Raw genomic sequence first — 21,035 nt, 5'->3', positions numbered from 1 at the left:
TTGTGAGATTAGACGTGAGATCTTCAACGGAAAGAAGATAAAAGCTTGGTACTTTGTTTGGATCTCCCTACGGTTAGAATATGCATGAGTTTAAAAGTTGCTTATTCCCCAAAATGCAAAAGACAAGCCAATGAATTTGTCATTTAGTTGGTCTACGTTGATTCATTATATATATAAGGATCTTTTAAAAATATCAATGTGGATAGGGAATTAAGCATATTATTTGTTTTAAGATAATTTAGGAGTAATGATTCAGATTTTGTGCATGAAAATTGTTAATAATAGAAAGACAAATAAATCATGCCCGTTACAAAAAAAGTACATTTCGAAGAGTCACTTCAAATCTTAAATGTGTACAAGAGAAGGACAATAAATACCCAATTAGAGCACTATTTAAGTTGAATGTGAAATACTATCTTTCCACATAGCTGAGTGTGAAATATTATCTTCGCATATATATATATATAAATGAGGTTATGTGAAAAATTCCACACGCTTTAGTAGTGATGAATGCTATGGCATATATGCGGTAGAAAAAGAGTGAATTGAAACAATAAAAGGTGAGATGTACTTTTCTTTATAACCATACTTTTAAGCTTGTACAATTATGTGAAGATTTTTTTTAAAATAATCATTAATTTTTAAAGATAAATAATATGAAATCTTGTTGCATCCATTACATTAGGCTGCTTGTAAGAGATTTTAATCAAAATAAAAAAACTCAGTTTTCCATAGAATTTTTCCCCATTCTTAAAATGCCTTTAACCCAAAGTGAGAGAAACATGACTAAAGTAGCCTGACGGTAATACATAATTTTTATATAGGACCAAATTTATAAATTATACATCATAATAACTTTTGATGTGTCAATAATTTTTACTTTTCAATGACATTCATTCGTGTCCTTCTGTCCCCGGTCACGACCAGTTGTTCGGACAACGCGGGCGCACCGATTAACTATTTTCACGGACGGACGATCAAAATTTCACAGTGCCTGAGACACTTCGACGGATTGCCTGTCTGACTCTGCCTGTCGTGGCGGGAAACGGAGGAGATGCGGCCGGGAGACCGAGTCGGCTTCCTCTAACCCTAAACCTCAGATTCCAAAATCCGAATCTCGAGTTTCGGTTCACCAACGGTGGTTCAACCGTCTAGGGCTTCATGCCCAGTTCTACACCACCGCAACCCCGGCGATCCGGGTTCCGATCAATTGGCTCCAAGCCCCGAGTTCAGGGAGCTTCACGAAGACCATGCGGTCCCATGATTTTTTTGGCGGTCGATGCGACTTTCTCAGGGTGAGCGTCTTGAGGCTGCTCGCTGGATGATGCTGAGGGCGCCGAGGAGGAGGAAAATGAAGATGGTGGGTGGCAGCGTTTTTTGCTTTAAATTCATAGCTCATGTAGTTTAGAGTTTGGGTTTCGGGAGTTTTAGTTGATTCCAGGCGAATCTGGGATTTTGCCCGCTGTTGATGACGATTTCAAAACCTTTCTCAACGACTGGATGGGAAAAGGGAATGGCGGTGTTGGACGACGACGGCTGTGACTATCGTGATGATCAAATCTCTTCGGCGAACATTTTGGCGGGTAGAATGCTCGGGAAATCTTGGGCAAGTGGTTCTCGAGTTTCTGGAGATTCTGAGTACGGGGAAAGGGGAATTAGGAGCTTATCTCACCGTTATGAAGGTGGTGGTGTATGTATCCGCGACGCCGCCGAAGGCAACGATGACGAGGGCAGGTTGTTGGTTTCTCAAGTTCGTACGAGACGTGGAATCAAGAGAAGGCATGCAGTTAGTTTGGATTTTAGGGTTTCGAGTGGGAAAAGGAAGACTATGGTTTACGATGATGATGTCTGTGATAATCATTTGGTTTCTCGAGATTTTCCGGAGTGTAATCTTCGTACCGATGGTTTTGAATCCGGGGTTCCAATTGGAGAAACGAAGATTAGGAACTTTGGTCCCAGTTGTGTTTTTGAGGAAGAGGAAGTTGGTGGTTGCAAACAGAGGAGGCCTTGTTTAGATTCTCTGGTTTCGGATGAGGGAGAGGAAACTAGTGTTATAGGAAAGAAGAAGAAGAAGAGGAGGAGGAGGAAGAGGAAGAGGAAGAGGAAGAAGAAGTGTAAGAAGATAGAAGAGAATGAATATATGGTTCCTGAGGGGACGCATGATCGCCAGGTGTCCAGGGAAGATGGAGAGGTGGAAGATGAGGAGTATACTGAATTAGTGGAAGAGGAAGTTGGTGGTTGCAAACAGAGGAGGCCTTGTTTAGATTCTCTGGTTTCGGATGAGGGAGAGGAAACTAGTGTTATAGGAAAGAAGAAGAAGAAGAGGAGGAGGAGGAAGAGGGAGAGGAAGAAGAAGTGTAAGAAGATAGAAGAGAATGAATATATGGTTCCTGAGGGGACGCATGATCGCCAGGTGTCCAGGGAAGATGGAGAGGTGGAAGATGAGGAGTATACTGAATTAGTGGAAGAGGAAGTTGGTGGTTGCAAACAGCGAATGCTTTGTTTAAATTCTCTGGTTTCGGATGAGGAGGAGGAAATTAGTGTTATAGGAAAGAAGAAGAAGAGGAGGAGGAGGAGGAAGAGGAAGAATAAGTGCAAGAAGACAGAAGAGAATGAATATGTGGTTCCTGAGGGGACGCATGATCGCCAGGTGTCCAGGGAAGAGGGAGAGGTGGAAGATGAGGAGGATGCTGAATTAGTTATAAAGGAAAAACAAAATGCTCCGAGCATGAAGCAAAGAAAGAGATATGCCTCTGAATTTGCTCACTGTGAGGTTTCAGTAAAGAGGACGAGAGGCGAGGGAGGTGTAGAGAGACTGGGGGCAGGCGATATTGTTTGGGCAAATTCATCGGAAGAAGAATGGTGGCCTGGATGGGTTTTTATGGCAAATAAATCGAAGGTTTTGGTCCCTATCTTTGGTCAGGATAAGTTATGCTGGCTAAACGACTTCCAAGTTCTTCCTTTCGAAGAAAATTATGTTGAGAAATCGAAGAATGCAGTAGGACAATTGAAGGTTGCAATTGATAATGCTTTGGAGGAGTTAGGTAAGCGGGCAGCATTAGGTTTAATTTGTTCGTGCGAGGGACTTGTAAACTTTAATGAAAATGAGAAAAGTGCAGTCGTTGATGTTCCTGGATATAGTAAGTCTAGCCATCATACGCTGGAGCAAATCAACAAGGCAAGGGCCGAGTTTCGGCCTCTGGAGATGCTGGGTTTTCTTCAGAAGGCCGCTCTTTCTGTTTTCATTTGTGAGTCAGACACTGTTGGTGCAAATAGAGCAATTGCTCAGGCCAATGCCTATCGGCGTGTTGTCTCAATTACGCCCGACTGGATTTACAAGGAAACAATGAGGCTCACAGAAATGGAGCGTGCTGATGAATCTGACGAAGGTAAGTTTGTGAAGCATACAGGATGAACGTCTGCTTACGTAGTTTGTATATTTGTCAGCTGTTGCTGCTTTTTCTCTTCTTCCAGTATTCAAATTTTCTGCCTCATTTGATTCTGGACGCCCTTCATGTTGAACTCTTGTTGTATCTATTCTATACTTGCTTCATTATATCGGTTTCACAATTTTGTTTCATGTCCCCCAAAAGTAGGAGGATGAGATCATGAACTTGCTATATGAGGTTTTCATTGTCTGAATTGTTTATCAGGTAATTGGGAAGCAGAGCCACTTGCCAGTAGTCTGGCAGATAATGAATTGTGTTACAGGGCTTATAGAAGCAGCAATAGTCTGATGGTCGAAGTAGCAGCAGAAGAAGTGGAAAACCAGATGGAGGTAGACGAGGAAGAAGATGGGGAAGGAGAGGAAGGGGCAAAGAACAACTTGATGATCGTGGAACGAAAGGAAAAAGAGAAGGATAAAGTTTGCGAGCAACCACTGCATAGAGAGGAATTTCAGTGGAATGATATGCAAAAATCAAATATTCTCTTGAGCTTTGGAGAGTCCCATGACAAATCAAGAAATAAGACACTCTTGCAGGAAGAAATCAAAGGGATTGAAGAAAGTGAGGAAGATAAATTGGATTTGGGTTTCTGTGTCACAAATGAAATGGACTTTAGCAGTTTTTCGTCCAATGATCAGTCTGGGCCACAAGTTTCTGGAACACATGAACACATTGACGTGGATGAGGAAACAAATGCAGATGATGTGGAGTTTCTTTCTGATCATAGGATCAAGACTGCATGCAGTCGAGCTAATGAATTCAGAATAAATCCTCAGCAACAGATTTTTATTGAGACCAATTTGCCATCTCTATTTGAGACCTTGACACATTTACATCGCCTTGCACTGGACCCTTTCTATGACTCAGATGGTGTGGCATTTGTATTCGAAGCATTTTTGAGGTACAGAGATATAACTTTTCTGAACATTCCCAATCTAAAATGTTTAGAAGTCACCTTGGACCGTCATTGTGAATGTAGCAACAGCACAGAGCCAAAGATTTCTGTATCCCCTTCATATGTTGCAGAACCTGGAAACTATGCCACCATTTTACATGCTTTTAAGAAGGATAGTTTTGAGATAAGTAGCACTCTCGGTGGAAGAGAAAACCTCAAATATTCTTCCTTTCCCAGTGTTCCTAACAGTGACATGTTAAGCAGACCTTGTCAGTGTATGACCACCATGGCATCCGAGGAATTCAGCTCTGTTGGCACCAAGATGCCATCTCTACTTGACACACTGACACATTTACGGTGCCTTGCACTGGACCCTTTCTCTGGGGCAGCCTGTGTGGCTTTTGTATCCAAAGCGTTCTTAAGGTACAGAGCTGTAACTTTTCTCAATATTGCTAATCTGAAGTTCTCAGAGGGCACCTTGAATCGCCATTTTAGATCTGGCAAAAACGCAACTAGAGAGGCCAGCACAGCTCTTCCATCTGTTATGGAACAAAGAAATGGTACCATTAGTAATTGTCATGCTAAGAAAGATGTTTTTGGAGTTGGTGCAATTCCTTATGAAAGAGACAAAGTCAAAGGTGTCTGCAGTTCTTCTGTCCTTGATGATGCAATGCTAAGCAGAACTTCTGAGCAAGAGACCGGTACAGCATTCAATGCAGTTAATAAAGTTATATTAAACGTTCATGGCAACCTTTCTTTTGAGGCCAACATGCCATCTCTGTGTGAGGCATTGACCCATTTGCATTGCCTTGCATTGGACCCTTTTTATGATCCAGAGAATGCGGCTTTTGTGTGCAAAACATTATTAAGATATAGGGCGGTAAGATCCTCCTTTTCCAATGTACCTGACAGTGATATTTTAAGCAGATCTCGTCAGCATATCAGCACCTTACCTTCCTGGGAATGCAACTCTGTCAACAATAAAATGCCATCTCTACTTGACACATTGGCACATTTACGGTGCCTCGCACTGGACCCTTTCTCTGGGACAGTCTGTGCGGCTTTTGTATCAAAAGCATTCTTGAGGTACAGAGCTGTAACTTTTCTCAATATTACTAATCTAAAATTCTCAGATGGCATCTTGAATCGGCATTTAAAATCAAGTGAAAATTCAACTAGAGAGAACAGCATAGTTCTTCCATCTGTTACAGAACGAGGAAATGGTACCACTAGTGATTGTCATGCTAAGAAAGATACTTTTGAAGTTGGTGCAGTTCCTCATGAAAGAGACACAGTCAAAATTTTTCCTTGTTCTGCTGTTCCTGATGATGCAATTTTAAGCCGAATTTTTGAGCGAGAGAGCAATAAAGCATTCCCTGCAGTTAATAAGCTTAGGCCTGGCTTGTGCAAAAGCCTTGAACACGCAGACTCTGGATCATTATTGACAAAAAGTTGTACCAACTACATTTCTGCTACAGCTATGCCAGGCGACAGCCAGAGTGCTGCTACAGATAGAATTCCAAATGTCAGCTTGACCACAGACAATAGAGGTGCAAATTCAGATGGTGGATTGCCAATACAAATGGCAACTGATCAACATGATCTTGATTATGCCACCGAGCTTTGTAACTCATTATCAATTGCTCAAGGGCAGTTTTGCAGTTCCAGCGTGAAAACACTGCTTGGTGAAATGTATTTATTCCTCCGTTGCCTTGCATGTGATCCATTTTTTGGTGGAGAACATTCAACTTCTGCAAAGCGTGCGTTCTTGAGGTACAGAGTAGCTTCGTATGAGAAAATCTATGGCTCCAGTGCTGCAGAATATAGGCACGGAATGAGCAACAATCATGAGCGATTGGTCTCTCATTCACTATCAGAAACTTGGCCTAATAGTCGTGCTATTATGGATGGAGTTCCAGATGACAGCCAGAAAGAAAAAAATGTAGCTCCAGAAAATGACACCAAGTCGAAAAACCAATGCTTCTCAAGTACAGCCACTTATGCAATTCCTCAAACTAATGGTTCTGGTTGTGCACAGAATGTGAGTATGTTCAGTGAGACCACATCTCACACTGATTTGTCAAAATGCTTTGGGAACAGCTTTCCCCGAAAGAGAAAATCAGATGAAATCCCTGCTGCTAATTCACTACACAAGCTTAGAAAGCCTTGTGGTGCGGTCTTACTAAGTAATTGGTATGCAAGTCCTTTGACAAGAGGTGGATTGAGCAGAAGTGTTGACGATGTGCAGTTACCAGCAAGGAGTCCAACTGAATGCACGAAAATTAGGAGGTTCTTTATTTCTCCTGAAAGTCATGAAGTTGGTTCATATCTGCACATGAAATTTCCAAAGAATTTTGAGCTTCCTTCTCAAGACCAGTTGATGAAGACATTTGGGAAATTTGGGCCAATAGATTGTTTAAAAACCAGAGTTTTCTTTTATACAGGTTCAGGCCAAGTATGTTTTCAAAGACATGCTGATGCTGAGGCTGCTTTCAAGTTTGCGAGAGAGAAGGTCTTGTTTGGTCAGGCCAATATTAAATTCTGGGTCAGTAGGCCTGCAAAATCAACACATAGAGTGCAGGGATACAACTGCACTGATATTGTTGGAAAGCCTAAAAGCGGGGAAAGTGGAAATGATGATCAAAGTCTATATATAGACGAGCAACAACTAAAAGATTATGATTATACCAACAGGGCACGATTATGGCCGATTTCCAATGTCAAATCATGTCTCAGGAAGCTCAATCAACCAGGCGAGAAGGGTCAACCTAAATCTTCGAAAGTAACATTCTCAGTGGACGGCCAATCCTGTTTACCGGCAGAAAGCATTATGAGCCCCTTAACCTTGCTCTGTAATCATTCATTAAGAAAAGAGAGTGGTCTTTATCAACAAAAGATGTTATCTCTCTTGAAGGACTGTGAGCAACTAATTAATGACACAAGAGGCTCTGTGGGCCTGCAGTCATATTATGAAATGCTTATCCATGAACTCAGAAGCTCCTTCAGAAAGCCTGATGAATGAGCTGTCAATTTTCAGGAAAATGCGTGAAGTAGGTGATTCCTATTTTTTTACATGAAATGCATGTAAATATACTGAGCCATATACGAGTGTTAAATGAGGTCTATTTCTTGGCTATCTCGAACACTTATTGGGCTGGATTAGGACTCAAAGTAGCATCTGTATCACAAAGAAATACTTCTCCTAGTGGTGCCTCTATTTCTTCCAACAACTGGGGCTTTTTTTGCTCAAACACCTGAAAAGGGAAGAACTTGACACTTGAGTGCGGTTTTGCAAAAGGACGTCATTTTCACAGTTATCAGAACAGTGCTCTTTTATGGGAATGGGGTAAGATTTTGGTGAGTAATTCACCTTGTTTTCATTTTTTCTGCATTCACATCAATACTTCTACTAGTATGTACATATTGCTGTAATTCATGGTTGGTTACTTCTATATTAACTGGTAACATAAATTATGTTTGACATGCTTAACGTGAATTACTATTTTTTTTTTTTTTTTTGATAACATGAATCAATGTTACTTTAGCAGTTCGTTTACTGTTTTATAATGCATGTTAAACTGAATTCTTGTTCTCCATACTCATCTAGATGCTCTCCCTATGATCTTGTTGCACAATAGTTCCTATTTTTCTTTTTTGTCTACGCTGAGCATATTTCTTATATCATATAGTTAAACACAAATCATTATGTTTTATTGATGAAATCATGTTTATCTGCACCTGCAGAGCTAAAGCTATGTTGTCAAACTGTGAGGCAGAGGCTACGTGTTTAGGCTGTCCCTAAAGGAAAAAATAAACAAATAAAATAGACCATTCCTTGTTCAAGATACAGGCCATGATCAAACATTGACTTCCCATAATTGAGATCTCTATCTCTGTGTGTGTGTGTTTGTAACAAAACGAAATCCAGATACCAGATCCGATCTGTTTGTAACCTAATCCCCATGGCCTTCAAAGAACACTTACAAGGCAAGCCATCTGTAACCAATCCTGGCTAAGATGGGGTTCTGGACCCACCCTAACCACTTGGACGACATGAGTGGGCAGAGAGAGGTAAAATTGTTCTTATGTTCATTAAATCGTTTCCAGTTCTGTTTGCCATTTTACATTTGTCACTTAATGTTATCATGGCTCTCCGCTTGCTTGTGGAATGAAAATACCTCTTCTTTTTAAGCTTTTTTTCATCTTTTTCAGAGAGGATGAGGTTACCCGGTGAGTAACCTTCTTGACCTCAAACACCGTTGAGGACTCCCCACGACGGTTCACATTAAGATCGTCAGTCGTATAGCGGCTTCATCTGGTTTCTGTCTTCTTAGGAACTAGTGATTTTGTTGGTGCTGTAGTCTTTGGCCGTATTTATGTTTTTTTGGGTTATGACTTATGATTGAATCTTCAAAGTGTCATTCATCTGACTGTATTTCAGCGAGGACCAAGCGGAGCCAATGCTCCGAACATCTCACCTAAATTTAACATATCACTTGGGAATGGATCTCTGTGGTGAGGCCCGAATTTTGGATCTTTTCAAATTTGATAGCAAATTGTTTCTTAGTTTAGGATCAGAATCTTGTTGAAATCATCAAACTCCCCGACGCTCTTTGATTGTATTCGATAGCATTATGCACAGTTAACCATATTAATACGAGCTAAGTATTTTTAACCTTGTTATCTTGCTCATATTTTCTTAGAAAAGGAAAACTCATGGGCCTGTTGAATTCATCATAAGCAAAATTAATTTTTAGTTTAACAATATTTGGAGCTTAGCTGTGTTTGTACTTATTCTCTAAATTTTGTGTGTGCATTAAGGGCCCGTTTGATTGTTGGGTGAAATATGGTGGGTGATTGAAAACGCATCAAAGGGGGTGAAACTTCACCCGTTTAACGCAAAAAAGAGCGGGTGAAATTTCACCCGCTCGAAAGGGAAGGCTCGTAGTCCGTCGCACCTTTCCTCTTCCCTCTTGCTTCTCCTCCTCCCTCGCATTCTGCCTTCTCACCGTCACAGTTTCCCCATCCCAACCATGGCGATCCTCAACTCCATCTCGGCGGCGGACGGAGATTCTCCCGGCACGCTAAGAGAACAAATTTCTCCCCCCCTCCGTTCGGTAACTCCCATTACCCCTTCCTCAGTCTTCCTCAATCGCCGGATCTTCGGCGCTTGCCCGTCACCCCCGACTTCCTTAACACCCATATTTGTGGAAGGATTTCTTCCATTTTGTCTTGAATATTTTTGTTAGTTATATGGTAAACAGAAGATTGCATTTGCTCTTCCCTCAATTTCGGAATGCCGGTGTTGATTTTTGACGTTAGTTATATTGTGTGAACAATTGAACTTGATCTCTGTCCTAGCTTTAGCACATTGATTATTTGTTTTTTGAGATATCTTGCGTGAACCATTGTATGTTTTCATGGACAGTTCCTTTGCTCCCTCGTCTCCTCTCTTGTTCATCTTCTTTCTCTCTTCACCTCTCTTGTTCAATTTTAGTTCCGTTTTGGAGTTCCGATTTGGGGATTTGGGGAAGTGGTAAATGTTCCATGCCAGCAAGATGTATGGTAGTCTACTTGATTATTTTGAGCTTCTTACTGTTGTTTCATCAGAAGGTGTTCGGTATTGATGAAAAACTTGTACCATCAATATCGTTTCAAAAATGCACAAAATATTCACTTTCGAATGTATGTTCAAAAAGTTATCACTTTTGGTTGAAGCAAAAATTTTTCTGTTTTTCTCCATTTTATTGAATGACCATCAAATTCATATCAAGTCTTACATATGGTTTTACTGCTGCACCTATTTGTATAAAGCGACAGAGAGAGAGTATAAACAGAAAAATACAGAAGCTGCTTGTAGGATCATTCTACTCTACTAGATGAACATCGTATTGGAAAAGCACTGAATAGGCATGCACAATGCTCTAATCAGTACAACACGAAGATCCATAGGTATGAATTTAGAACTTCAGCTCCTGTAAAATGATGGAAATATTTCAGGAAATCTCACTTGGGTTTAGCTCATAATTAGAAACACAATCTCTATATGATGCAACTCTTGAGAAACAAAACATTTTCCTCAAACACAACAAAATGCATATCCTCTAGTGGAGGGTTTTAGTAATGTGTTAGTGGAGGGTTTTAGTAATGTGTTTGATAGTACTGAGGGTAAACTGGTGATGCCTTTAGTGGTGATACACCCTCAACATTTTGCCCTTGTTGTTTTTTGGATGGTAGGGAATACATCTTAATTATTTTGTTGTTTGGAAGATCATCTTCTAATTTCTTCGCATGTCAAATTTGGAGAGGAGAAGACACAAAAAAAACAACATTTATCATGTTAATTTTTTTGTATGCATCAAACATGGTTAAATTTACTACGTTAAATTCTTCATGTGTATCAAACAAGACCTCAGATTGAAAGAGGGAGAAATTTCATCGTGTAAATTTTTTTAGAAAAATTTACTATGGTAAATTTACCATTAAATTTCACCCGACAATTAAACGTGCCCTAATTTTTAGAATGAAAAATTTAGCACTACTAATCTTTCATGGTTCAAATTCAACCTGCTTCAATGGGATTTGATTTATTTTCACTCAAAAGTGCTATCTAGTTCGTGTGTGATCCATTCCATCTTCATGAGATATTATTTTTCTGATACCAATCGGTACTTGCGTACTATCTTTACTATAATAGACGAGCTCGGCCTTGTCTGCATAATCGAGTCAAACGTGGTCCGACTTCTTTCGGTTTCTGAATTGTGGGTAAGAATTGGCATAGGACTGGTCCAACCCGATCAAAGCCTGGTTCAGTCCGCTTCCCCGTTTTACTTAGTATTATCAGCTCGGTTCGGCTCATTTACTCGGACTAAACCCCTTTTTTTTTACCAAACCTAACGGGTTCGTGTATCTGTATCCGAAATCCGAAATCTTCTTTTGACCCCAAGTGGAACGGTCTTTTCACCCCAAGTGGAATGGCCGATGGCCCGATGCGGTGCGGCTATCCGGTTATGGTCTCCGTCTCTACCTCCTAAGCCCCCTCTCCCCATCGTCAGCCTGGGGACGGGTCACTCTCGTCCTAGAAATGGCCGTCTTCTGGTCCGCGACGCTCTCCTGTTCTGGAACCTTCGGGTCTTTTCTTGTACACTTCTACCGCTTTATAATAAAAGGGCCCTTCGGGCAAGTTCGCCGCATTCTTTGTTTCACGACTCCCTGGCTCTCTCTCTCTATCTCTGACTTTTACGCAGTTGCTTTTGGAAATGAGGTACGCCTTCCCGACTGCCCATTTGGTTTATTTTCTGCATGACAGCCCGCTTTGCATCGTTATTCTGCACTGCTTACCTTCCTAAAATTGTTTCTGCTTTGGATCAACATGTATGGACTGCTCTTCCTGTCAAGTCTCTCTTCCGAGGTTTTGTGGTTTTGGTGTTCTTAATTTGTCTTGTTTTTTAGTTTTCTTTCTCCTAAGGTGAGTACTGTAGTTCTCGTTTTGGTTCTCCCCACGTGTAGTGATTGCTCTATCAGATTTGGGAGGTGGGACTTGGTGTTCAGATTCATTATCTTAATAAGTGATTTGTTAAATGAGTTTCTACTGAATTGATATGTTTCTGGGGAGGTTATTTGTGGTTGGGAAGTTGATTCTACTTCTCTCTTTTTTGTTTTCTTGTCGTTTTATTGTTGTCCTTCGTGCTTATTTCTTCCATGCTTTGTACTTGTTAGTTGTCACAGTGAGTTCATTATTGATGTTCTTGCTTGCTTTTGGGTTTCTTAAGTGTTCTCTTTTTTCTCTCCCAACTCTCTCAGAATGTGGATTTTGGTCTCACCTGTTTGTTCCTTCGATCTTTTTGAATGATTTTATGGTAGGTCTCTTCCAATATCAATCCGTCGTTTATGGTCAAAATGTTCTGCGGTTGTGTTTCTCGACGGTCTGGAGTTGGAGTTGTATTTTTCCCTTTCTACCTTTTCCCTTTTGTGTAGCTCACTTTATTTTCTGTTCCTTTTGGACTGGTCCTTTTCCTTGTGTTCCCGCTTCTCCATTCCCCCCCCCCCCCCCCCCCCCGCCCCCTCTTTTGTCCTTGAACGGTTCAAGATTCTCCATCAAGGTTTTTTTGATAAGGCGTCACCCTCCTGTCCGTTTCTGTCTTTTTGCCTTTACCTTCGGGAGGTTCTTTTTCAGGAACGGCCACGTTTGGTTCCATATCAGGGTACAAGCATGTTTATTTTACACCATGCATCGATAGTGAGGAAAGGTCCTGAATGGGTAGTGATGGTATGCCATCAAGGGCTGTCTTGAGCATTCTCTTTTATTTGTTGTGTAATTTTGTGGTCATTAGTCAATGTTCAAGTAGCTGGAAGCAGCATCTCTCTCTCTCTCTTGCTGATATATATACACACACACACACACAAGAATGGAGTGTCGGAATGGTATAATGAATGTTGATTCAGTTACCATTCTGTGCCATGTGCAAGGGGATATTAGTGATGCCCAGATGCATAGTTATATGCTGCAAGTCATTAAATTGTATCCATGGGTATTCACTATTCAGTGAGGAATGAAATTTTGATCGAACATGTGTTGCTTTTTGGCTAATAGCTGCTAGAACATTTTATTTGCAGTCGTCACCCTTCAGTGAAGTGGGCACAACGATCTGATAAGGTTTACATCACCGTTGAGTTGCCTGATGCAAAGGATGTGAAGCACAAACTTGAAGCGGAAGGAAAGTTTTTGTTTAATGCGACTAGGGATAATGTCGCCTATGAAGTTGATCTTGAGTTGTTTGACAAAATTGACGTTGAGGTATAGATCAGACAGTCACAAGCTAATATTAATGTTACTGGTCGCTTCTTTACATGGTTGCACATTTATTGGTGTTTCTTTTCCAGATTTGTGTACTGATGAGCTTCTTGAACTATTCCAGCAAAGCAAAGCGAATGTTGGTGTGAGGAGCATCATCTATGTGATACAGAAGGCTGAGAAGAAATGGTGGAGCAGGCTAGTAAAGCAGGAAGGCAAACCACCTGCATTCCTGAAAGTGGATTGGGACAAGTGGGTGGACGAAGATGATGAGAAGGGTATGGCTTTTGTTGGACATTTAATTATCTTGGTTAATTATTTAATCAGAAACTGGTTTCTGATGTCTATTTCTTGGATTGTTTTTGCTATCTTTCAGGTGGAGCAGATATGGACTTTGGCGACATGGATTTCTCGGTATGTTCTATATTCATGTACAAGGAACAACTAGGAGGTGTAAACAGAAGATAAAAGAGAGATTGGAGGAGATTATCCTTTTACCAGCTTTAAGTGTCTGTTAAATATTTATTTTATAGTTGCATTTCAAGAAGTTAGTCTTCTTATTACCAATCTTTGTACTGCAGAAGCTGGCCATGGGTGGTGACGATTTCGATATGGATCTGCCTAAGGATGATGAAGGTACCTGCTTGCCCATAACTTCCATCATCAAGAATGTATAGCACCATTGTTGAAAATTGGGCAGGTTCTATCACCTGTGCCTCTTTGCAGTGAGAAGGGGTTGTCGGCTTTTTATTTTGATGGCCCTTTATTGATGCATCTGGTGGAAGATGGTCTGCAGTTTTTGAATTTAGAGACGGTTTTAATTTGATGATGGTATTTGGGCTTTGCAGAAGAAAACGAAGGGGAAGAAGAGGAGACGAAGGAGGAACCTGTTTCGTCGGCTACTGATGAAGCTAAAGCTTGAGTGCTTTTCTGGAACCTTGGGAACCCTGAGAACGAAATGAAGTTTTTTATCCTCTGTTGCGCCCTCTTCCTTTAGAATGCTGCTCATTCCTGTGGTGTTAACTGTAGAGAATTCTGATATTGGGCTTCTGAAAAGTTTTGGATCATGAATTCTATGCGAAGTGTTTCGTTCCAAGAACCTGTTTCGTCGGCTACTGATAAAGCTAAAGCTTGAGTGCTTTTCTGGAACCTTGGGAACCCTGAGAACGAAATGAAGTTTTTTATCCTCTGTTGCGCCCTCTTCCTTTAGAATGCTGCTCATTCCTGTGGTGTTAACTGTAGAGAATTCTGATATTGGGCTTCTGAAAAGTTTTGGATCATGAATTCTATGCGAAGTGTTTCGTTCCAAGTTGTTTACGTTGCGATGATCTACTTTCCTTCATTTTCTTTTTGGTTTTCTTCTTTTTCTTTTATCACTGGTAAGGCGCTCTGTCTATTTAGTCGCGGTTCTAGTGCCACTCGATGTTCCTTGCTTGGAAATGCCGTGTTGAAGCGGTTAAAGGAAGCAAGACGTGGTAGGAAGAGGCTTGATTTGTTTAATAAGGCATAAACCGTGCAGAATCTCTCTTGGAAAGCTACAACGGAAACGAGTACCACGACGCAATAATCAAGCGACCGGGACGTGACGCAAAATCTTCACGTACATGAATAGTGAAACCTGTGGCTCTGAGAGGGGGCTTCCAGGAAACTAACTCGTCTGGCCCGTTGCATAACAAACGCCCGGCCTGATTCTCGCGCAACTGCAGCATGAGCTCATCTTTTGCGGGAGAGAGGGTAAGGATGTCGCCCGCTTTTCGTCACCTCACTGTGTAGTTACGCTCTTTGCGAGGTTCCGGGGCTGGTCGACGTCAAAGCCTCGAAGAACGGTCAGATGATAGGCCAGTAACTGCCCCAAAAAAAAAAGTTATAAATGATGAGCCATACACGAGGGTTCAATTATATCATTGAAAAGAAGGGGAACGCAGTTCAGCAACATGTTTCCTCTTGTATGCAATGTGCAGATAAGTTTAGTATGCAAGGTGCAGATAAGTTTATTATAAGCCACGTTGGTGGTTCAGTCTTCTGATGGCAAAAGCTCTCCGCTATTAGGTGCAAGTGCATTGGAGAGGAGAAAGGTTTATGCACAAGGAAATTTAGAACAGACATGGCGAGCAATTTCATAAGACCAGGAAAATCTAGACAGAAGCAACAGCACCCAGAAACAGATTACCTGCAATGGTATGATGTTGATTACAGGCTGGAGGCAATCCTCGACCGCCGGCACTTCAATAGCCCTGCATGATCCACCTGGGCACACAACTGAAGCATCTCCCTTGGTGCACATAACTATCAGCCGACCTTTTCGTGCATGAAGTTGCTGGATGACGGACTGCTGCTTGCTGAAAAGGACAAAGGAACAAGCAGTAGGAAAAGGCATAATAAGAACGTAAATAAAATGCAAGAAAACCTGATTTTGTGTGTCATGGAAGGAAACTATTCTTACCTGAAGCAAGCATCACGGGTGGCAATGACAACGATGGGAAGAGTTTCGTCTACTAATGCCAATGGCCCGTGTTTCATTTCACCTGCAAGCATTCCTTCACTATGCATTAGAGCTACCTCTTTTACTTTCAGTGCACCTTCCAATGCGGTAGCATAGTTATAACCCCGGCCAAACATAAGGAGTGATTGTTCATCCATCAACAACTTCGCAAGATCCTTCATCTCGTCATCTAGCTGTAAGACCTCCCTGACTTTGTCTGTCAACCAACCAGAAATCATTAGCTTGGATTGCTGGGTTGCAGGATCAAACAACAAGGCCTACTCATAACTAAGTTCTTCCCTTGTTCTTCGAATGTATATGTGAAAATACAAGTTTTTTTCTGACTTTTTTGTTAGTCACTGTTTTGAGAGGCCGCAATGGACTACTATTGAAATAAGTTTACGGAATCTCAGCCAGTATCTTAGTTCTCAAAGAATGCCATACTGCTCAGTAGCTATCAATGCCCTTGACTTTGGGTCTTTCAACAGGACTGCCTATCCAATACAAAACAGAAAAAGAAAAAGGGAGTAGCGGGACAGGTATACAAGATCTTCAATTATCAAATAAAACCTAAATGACTATATGATAACATCCAAAAAAATAAAAGAATCTACGTACTTGGTAGGTCGAACAAATTGTCAATGATAGCCTCCCTCCTTGATTTACTTGATATAGAGTCGTCCCCAACTGCTAAGGCCAACATAGTCATTACTACTATCTGGCTGGTGTACGCCTGTTCAAAGTGTAGGTTGATCCAGTTTAGAGAGACAAAGAAAAATGAAAATTTTCATTTTTCTGCAAATTTAGAAAAATAGATACCTTAGTACTAGCAACTCCAATCTCAGCACCGGCATTAATGTGAATACCACAGTGTGTGTTTCTGGCAAGGGCACTGCCTACAGTATTTGTTATGCCAACACATAGTGCACCATTCTTTTTTGCATAGTCAAGTGCTAAAAGTGTGTCCGCAGTTTCTCCTGATTGACTGACAAATACTGCAGTATCCTCTCTATAAATTGGGCCTTGTCTGTCCAGTAGATCACTTGCAATTTCCATGCTAACAGGAACACCTTTTGCAATGGAAGAAGCCTGATTAACAAACTGTGGGAAACCCAGAAAAATACAAGTATATCATTAATAGTATTCAGCATAAGATCACCTGAAAGCTCTTCCACAAATGGCCTAGCCGCTAAAGCTGCATTATAGCTAGTACCACAACCAATGAAGACGATGCGGCGGCTTCGCCTAATTGTCTTCAGGTAATCTTTAAGCCCTCCCAGAAGAATACCCTTTACTTTCCCTGGACCTTCTTGTATAAGCCTTCCGCTCATTGTTGTCTTAAGGGACTCAGGTTGCTCATGAATCTCCTTTTGCATATAATGCTCATAATTTCCCTTTTTTATTTGTTCAACTTCCATTTCCAGAATGGATAATGCCCTTTGCACTGATGCAGGTCGAGGCAGGCCACCAGTAGCTTTAGCGTTATCAGAGTCAAACTTGAGAATAGAAATTCCTCCATCCTGACAATTACATTTGACCAAATGGCAATTCAGTCAGTTCTCTTCCATGATTTCTGTTTCATCCATCAAGGTGTCATGACCAAAGTTGAGGGATAAAACCACAATTTCAACGTTGCTTGGTGGAGGATATCATGAGAAATTGAACACCGTGTTTGAGTGGAGGGGGAGTTTGACAGAGTAAGAGCATCTGTCTCAGATATTCTCCTCCATCATTCAAGCACACCTGGTTTTGCCATACAGGCAAGATATGTCGATGCCACTATGAATACACAACAACAAAAATGTATCCCGTAAAAAAAAGTGGTACCACTATCAATACATGGCAGCATATTATAGCCTGTAACGTAATAAGTTCTTCACATAATTTGGGTAAAACCACAAATTACTGCATGCAATATGACACCAATATTGAAAATGATTGAGACTGCTAAATTGAGAACAACTAAGCAATATGACACCAATATTGAGAATGATTTAACACTGCTAATGTGAGAATGACTAACACTGATATACCTTGAGGTGTACAACTTCATCGTCCTCAATCACCAATACTTGTTTTGTGTGTTCAATCAAAGCATTGGCATCACTTGACAGAAAAAGTTCTTTTGGATTGTCAGTTTTTGTAAGGAATTTGACATCATTAAATGGGGTTCCGCCATCTGAGTTCTCCTTGAATTCCTGCAATCGAAGTTGAGATGAAATCATGAAATATGTTTTCATAAATAGAACAAAATATGATATTGGAAAATAAAACGAAATATGCTGTGAAACTTTGAATGACAGAAGACCATTTGGTAGAATGGTCATGAAGTCATCATATATCCGAAGAGATTCAGTGAAAGTTCGTTATAAAATTATATGTCCACCCCCTTTGATATGCTTAGTCACAGAAACCAACCAACAGAAGAGAGCCAACACAAAAACACACATGAGATTCATGGAGCTACTTCAAAAAGCAAAAAGGCTATGCTTGCCCACAAAAGAGTCACCATGAGTCTAGCACTCAAGAGTCCACACAAAACCACACACATAATCTCAAAAAGCAACAAAGCTAGGCTTGCATGCAGCTTGAGAAAGTCAGATTACTGATTCAAGTAAAAGCAATAGAAGGTCTCTGGTCCACTTCTGTAGCACGAGCTATTAAATTGAATTTTAGAATGTCTATGATCACCGAAGCCTTGTGAAAGTTTGTTATAAAATTATATGTCCACCCCCTTTGATATGCTTTAGTCACAGAAACCAACCACAAAAGAGAGCGCACACAAAAACACACATGAGATTCATGGAGCTACTTCAGAAAGCAAAAAGGCTATACTTGCTCACAAAAGGGTCACCACGAGTCTAGCACTTAAGAGCCCACATAAAAAGACACACATAATCTCGAAAAGCAACAAAGCTAGGCTTGTATGCAGCTTGAGATAGTCAGATTACTGATTCAAGTAAAAGCAATAGAAGGTCTCTGGTCCACTTCTGTAGCACGAGCTATTAAATTGAATTTTAGAATGTCTATGATCAACGAAGCCAGAAAATGGAGAACACTAAAATATCATCTATGTTAACATCTTGTTGACATCAATGTCGCTTTCAAAAAACGTGAAGGCTTTCCACATTGTAGTTGAAAAGCTTACTTTTAGTCCAAGAAGCAATGGACTCCCCCGTTTGCAAGCAACCAACTCATTTGGATAGTGTGGGCTCTTAAAGATCAGCGCATATGCTCCCTCCAGTTGCCTCATAACTTCCAAGACAACTTGACTGAAGGTAGGCCGGCCACCTGCAAAATATGGTTTCAAACGTAGATTCGTGTGTGTGTGTGTGTGTGTGTGTGTATATATATAGATCGAGAGAGAGAGAGAGAGAGAGAGAGAGAGAGAGAGAGAGAGAGAGAGAAGAGGGGGAGGGGCAGGGGGGGAAAAGAGAGCTGAAGAGATAGAAAATCACCTTCTTCTGATAGCTTGTCAAAGACGAACTTTGCCAACTTCGGAATTACTTCTGTATCTGTCTCTGATTCAAATTTAAACCCATGTCGCACCAGCGTTTCCTTCAAGACCTGATGATGATATAACAAAAGAACTCACCATCAAGTTAAACTGACGCCTATGTACATAGGTTCTTAGAACTTCTTTAGAAAAGGAAAATAAACCAATGTTGGTGAATTCCAGATAAATAACAAAAGAAAATGTTTGAAAGGAATATGAGAACGAAAACCCGAAAGGTGTAACCCTTTAAAATTAAGAAGGATACAGCACGTCAAGGAACAGAACAAGATACTTGGTGAATTTCGAGTAACCACATTATGGAATTTGGGAACAGAACAAGATACTTGGTGAATTTCGAGTAACCACATTATGGAATTTGTGGCATTCAAGTACTGAATCAAAAGCAAATAGGCATACAATGCCATCATAAAACTCGTTATCTTCACAAATTATATTGCGAAGGATTACACACATTTTGCCGTCCTTTTCCAGTTTATGACTATCACCCTGAACATCAGCGATTATTCTTCCAATTTCAAACTAAAGGAAGGAACTCACGACAAACAAAATTGCATACCACATAGTTGGTGACGATCCCGTTGTGAACAACCAAGAACTCATTCCCTTCTCCTGATGATTGTGGATGACTGTTCCTGGGTGATGGCGGCCCATGTGTTGCCCATCGTGTGTGAGCGATCCCAGTATGTACCGAGAACGTCTGATCCAAATCCAACCTTGTTTCATCTACCTCTACAATCCCCAAAATTGGGAAAAGATAATGGCATAACAGAATTAGAAATTGCAACAGCTACGCGAAAGCAAAACTACAAATCAGGAGAAAAACAAGGAAAAGTAAAGAGATGCATATTACGATCTAAACAATCATTTGAAATTATACACATCTAAGTTCCGAAACTGCACGGTTTGAATCAAATTCTTGATGGACCATAAACACCCCGAAACAACTTGCAATAAATGCAAAAAAGGTAAAAAGAGAAAGAAAAAACGTGTTCACTGAAAGGGGAACAAGAATCTGAAAAATCCTGTGCAACGAAAACGCGAAAGAACTCATCGCTCTGACCGCAACTTCCGAGCACCCAAAAAAAACTGAAAAACAAAAAGTGAAATCCCAAACAGCAGTAACTCGAAGGGCATCCGCAGGGGCAGAACCTTCATAAACGGATCGCACGAGTTGATCGATCTTCCCTTCCTGCCGGAAGACGAGGGGGTTCATGGAATTCGCCGGGAAATTGCGCCCGAGATCAGCGCTCGGGACGGAGTCAGAGTCAATCGAGATGCCGGCAGAGTCGTAGCCTCGATACTCCAGGCGACGGAGGCCATTGAAGAGGAGTTCGAGGATGTACCGCCTCTCGCGGTGGACATTGTAGTTGAGGTAAGCAAAGATCCCGCACATTTTCCTCCTTCGACTCGAGAAATGCACGAAATTCAAGGTCTCCCAGACCAGGATATAGTGAGTTTGTAGGGGTTCTTCTCCCTCTCTCCTCCTTCAACGGAAACGAAGGAGTCAAAGAGGGACGGAGGAAGAAACCGACGCTTCCCGTTCCGTTCGAGCGAAAAGTAGACGAGGGAAGGGATGCCGACGTTTCCTATCGAACCCGACGCCGACCATAAATTTTTGAAATATTTTCAGATACGCCCTCGATTTTTTACTAAATATCATTAATGCGTCCTATAATTTGCCCTTTTACGGGACGATGGGAGAACGTTAACGAACTCTGTAACCTCTTCGCTTCTTTTTGACGTCGATGGACCGTCGGACCCGTTTGTTTCACTCGTTTTCGTATCGATGGACAGTCGGACCTGTTTGTTTCACTCGTTTTCTTACGAAAATGTTTCATAATTATTTTAACCAATGAGACAAACGTAGAACTTTTAAGTGCACCCGTTCTTGTCCCTCTATC

General features: G+C 41.1%; 3 protein-coding genes across 6 annotated transcripts; 2 read left to right on the top strand and 1 right to left on the bottom strand.

Annotated features, from left to right (window-relative positions):
• The first annotated feature begins 990 nt into the window (after nucleotides 1-990).
• On the top strand, nucleotides 991-8,848 carry LOC116260892 (uncharacterized). 4 transcript variants are annotated; one of them, XM_031639423.2, is made up of 4 exons: nucleotides 991-3,389; nucleotides 3,654-7,687; nucleotides 8,086-8,412; nucleotides 8,554-8,848. In XM_031639423.2, the coding sequence occupies exons 1-2, from the start codon at nucleotides 1,469-1,471 to the stop codon at nucleotides 7,361-7,363; spliced, it is 5,631 nt and encodes a 1,876-aa protein (XP_031495283.1). In that variant the 5' UTR covers nucleotides 991-1,468; the 3' UTR covers nucleotides 7,364-7,687; nucleotides 8,086-8,412; nucleotides 8,554-8,848. The 4 variants fall into 4 exon arrangements, with proteins under 4 accessions (XP_031495283.1, XP_031495292.1, XP_031495315.1 ...); XM_031639432.2 differs by having other exon boundaries at nucleotides 3,654-7,698; XM_031639455.2 differs by lacking the exon at nucleotides 8,086-8,412.
• A 2,201-nt stretch (nucleotides 8,849-11,049) lies between these two features.
• On the top strand, nucleotides 11,050-14,324 carry LOC116246495 (co-chaperone protein p23-1-like). The gene is made up of 6 exons (XM_050075650.1): nucleotides 11,050-11,605; nucleotides 12,958-13,138; nucleotides 13,260-13,413; nucleotides 13,512-13,549; nucleotides 13,717-13,771; nucleotides 13,984-14,324. Exons 1-6 carry the CDS (start codon nucleotides 11,601-11,603, stop codon nucleotides 14,055-14,057), a joined length of 507 nt encoding a protein of 168 aa, XP_049931607.1. The 5' UTR covers nucleotides 11,050-11,600; the 3' UTR covers nucleotides 14,058-14,324.
• A 284-nt stretch (nucleotides 14,325-14,608) lies between these two features.
• On the bottom strand, nucleotides 14,609-20,701 carry LOC116246203 (glutamine--fructose-6-phosphate aminotransferase [isomerizing] 1). Its single transcript, XM_031617946.2, has 11 exons — nucleotides 20,284-20,701; nucleotides 19,691-19,863; nucleotides 19,076-19,184; nucleotides 18,766-18,908; nucleotides 17,651-17,815; nucleotides 16,777-17,137; nucleotides 16,437-16,687; nucleotides 16,236-16,350; nucleotides 15,579-15,834; nucleotides 15,306-15,474; nucleotides 14,609-14,981 (listed from the first exon to the last, which is right to left on the bottom strand). The coding sequence occupies exons 1-11, from the start codon at nucleotides 20,525-20,527 to the stop codon at nucleotides 14,898-14,900; spliced, it is 2,070 nt and encodes a 689-aa protein (XP_031473806.1). The 5' UTR covers nucleotides 20,528-20,701; the 3' UTR covers nucleotides 14,609-14,897.
• Between the last annotated feature and the right edge of the window lie 334 nt (nucleotides 20,702-21,035).

Source organism: Nymphaea colorata, chromosome 1, assembly GCF_008831285.2.
Source record: "Nymphaea colorata isolate Beijing-Zhang1983 chromosome 1, ASM883128v2, whole genome shotgun sequence".
NCBI classification, from domain to species: Eukaryota; Viridiplantae; Streptophyta; class Magnoliopsida; order Nymphaeales; family Nymphaeaceae; genus Nymphaea; species Nymphaea colorata.
Note: the sequence above shows the minus strand (reverse complement) of the source record. Positions and strands in the feature narration are given on the sequence as shown.

Coding starts and splice junctions, on each gene's coding strand:
- LOC116260892 (XM_031639455.2), top strand. CDS start 1,469: ATGACGATTTCAAAACCTTTCTCAACGACTGGATGGGAAAAGGGAATG. Junction 3,390..3,653: donor TGCTGATGAATCTGACGAAG/GTAAGTTTGTGA, acceptor ATTGTTTATCAG/GTAATTGGGAAGCAGAGCCA.
- LOC116246495 (XM_050075650.1), top strand. Junction 13,414..13,511: donor GGACGAAGATGATGAGAAGG/GTATGGCTTTTG, acceptor GCTATCTTTCAG/GTGGAGCAGATATGGACTTT. Junction 13,772..13,983: donor TCTGCCTAAGGATGATGAAG/GTACCTGCTTGC, acceptor TGGGCTTTGCAG/AAGAAAACGAAGGGGAAGAA.
- LOC116246203 (XM_031617946.2), bottom strand. CDS start 20,527: ATGTGCGGGATCTTTGCTTACCTCAACTACAATGTCCACCGCGAGAGG. Junction 18,909..19,075: donor TGACAAGCTATCAGAAGAAG/GTGATTTTCTAT, acceptor CATATTTTGCAG/GTGGCCGGCCTACCTTCAGT. Junction 15,835..16,235: donor CAATTTGTTCGACCTACCAA/GTACGTAGATTC, acceptor GTTGGTTGACAG/ACAAAGTCAGGGAGGTCTTA.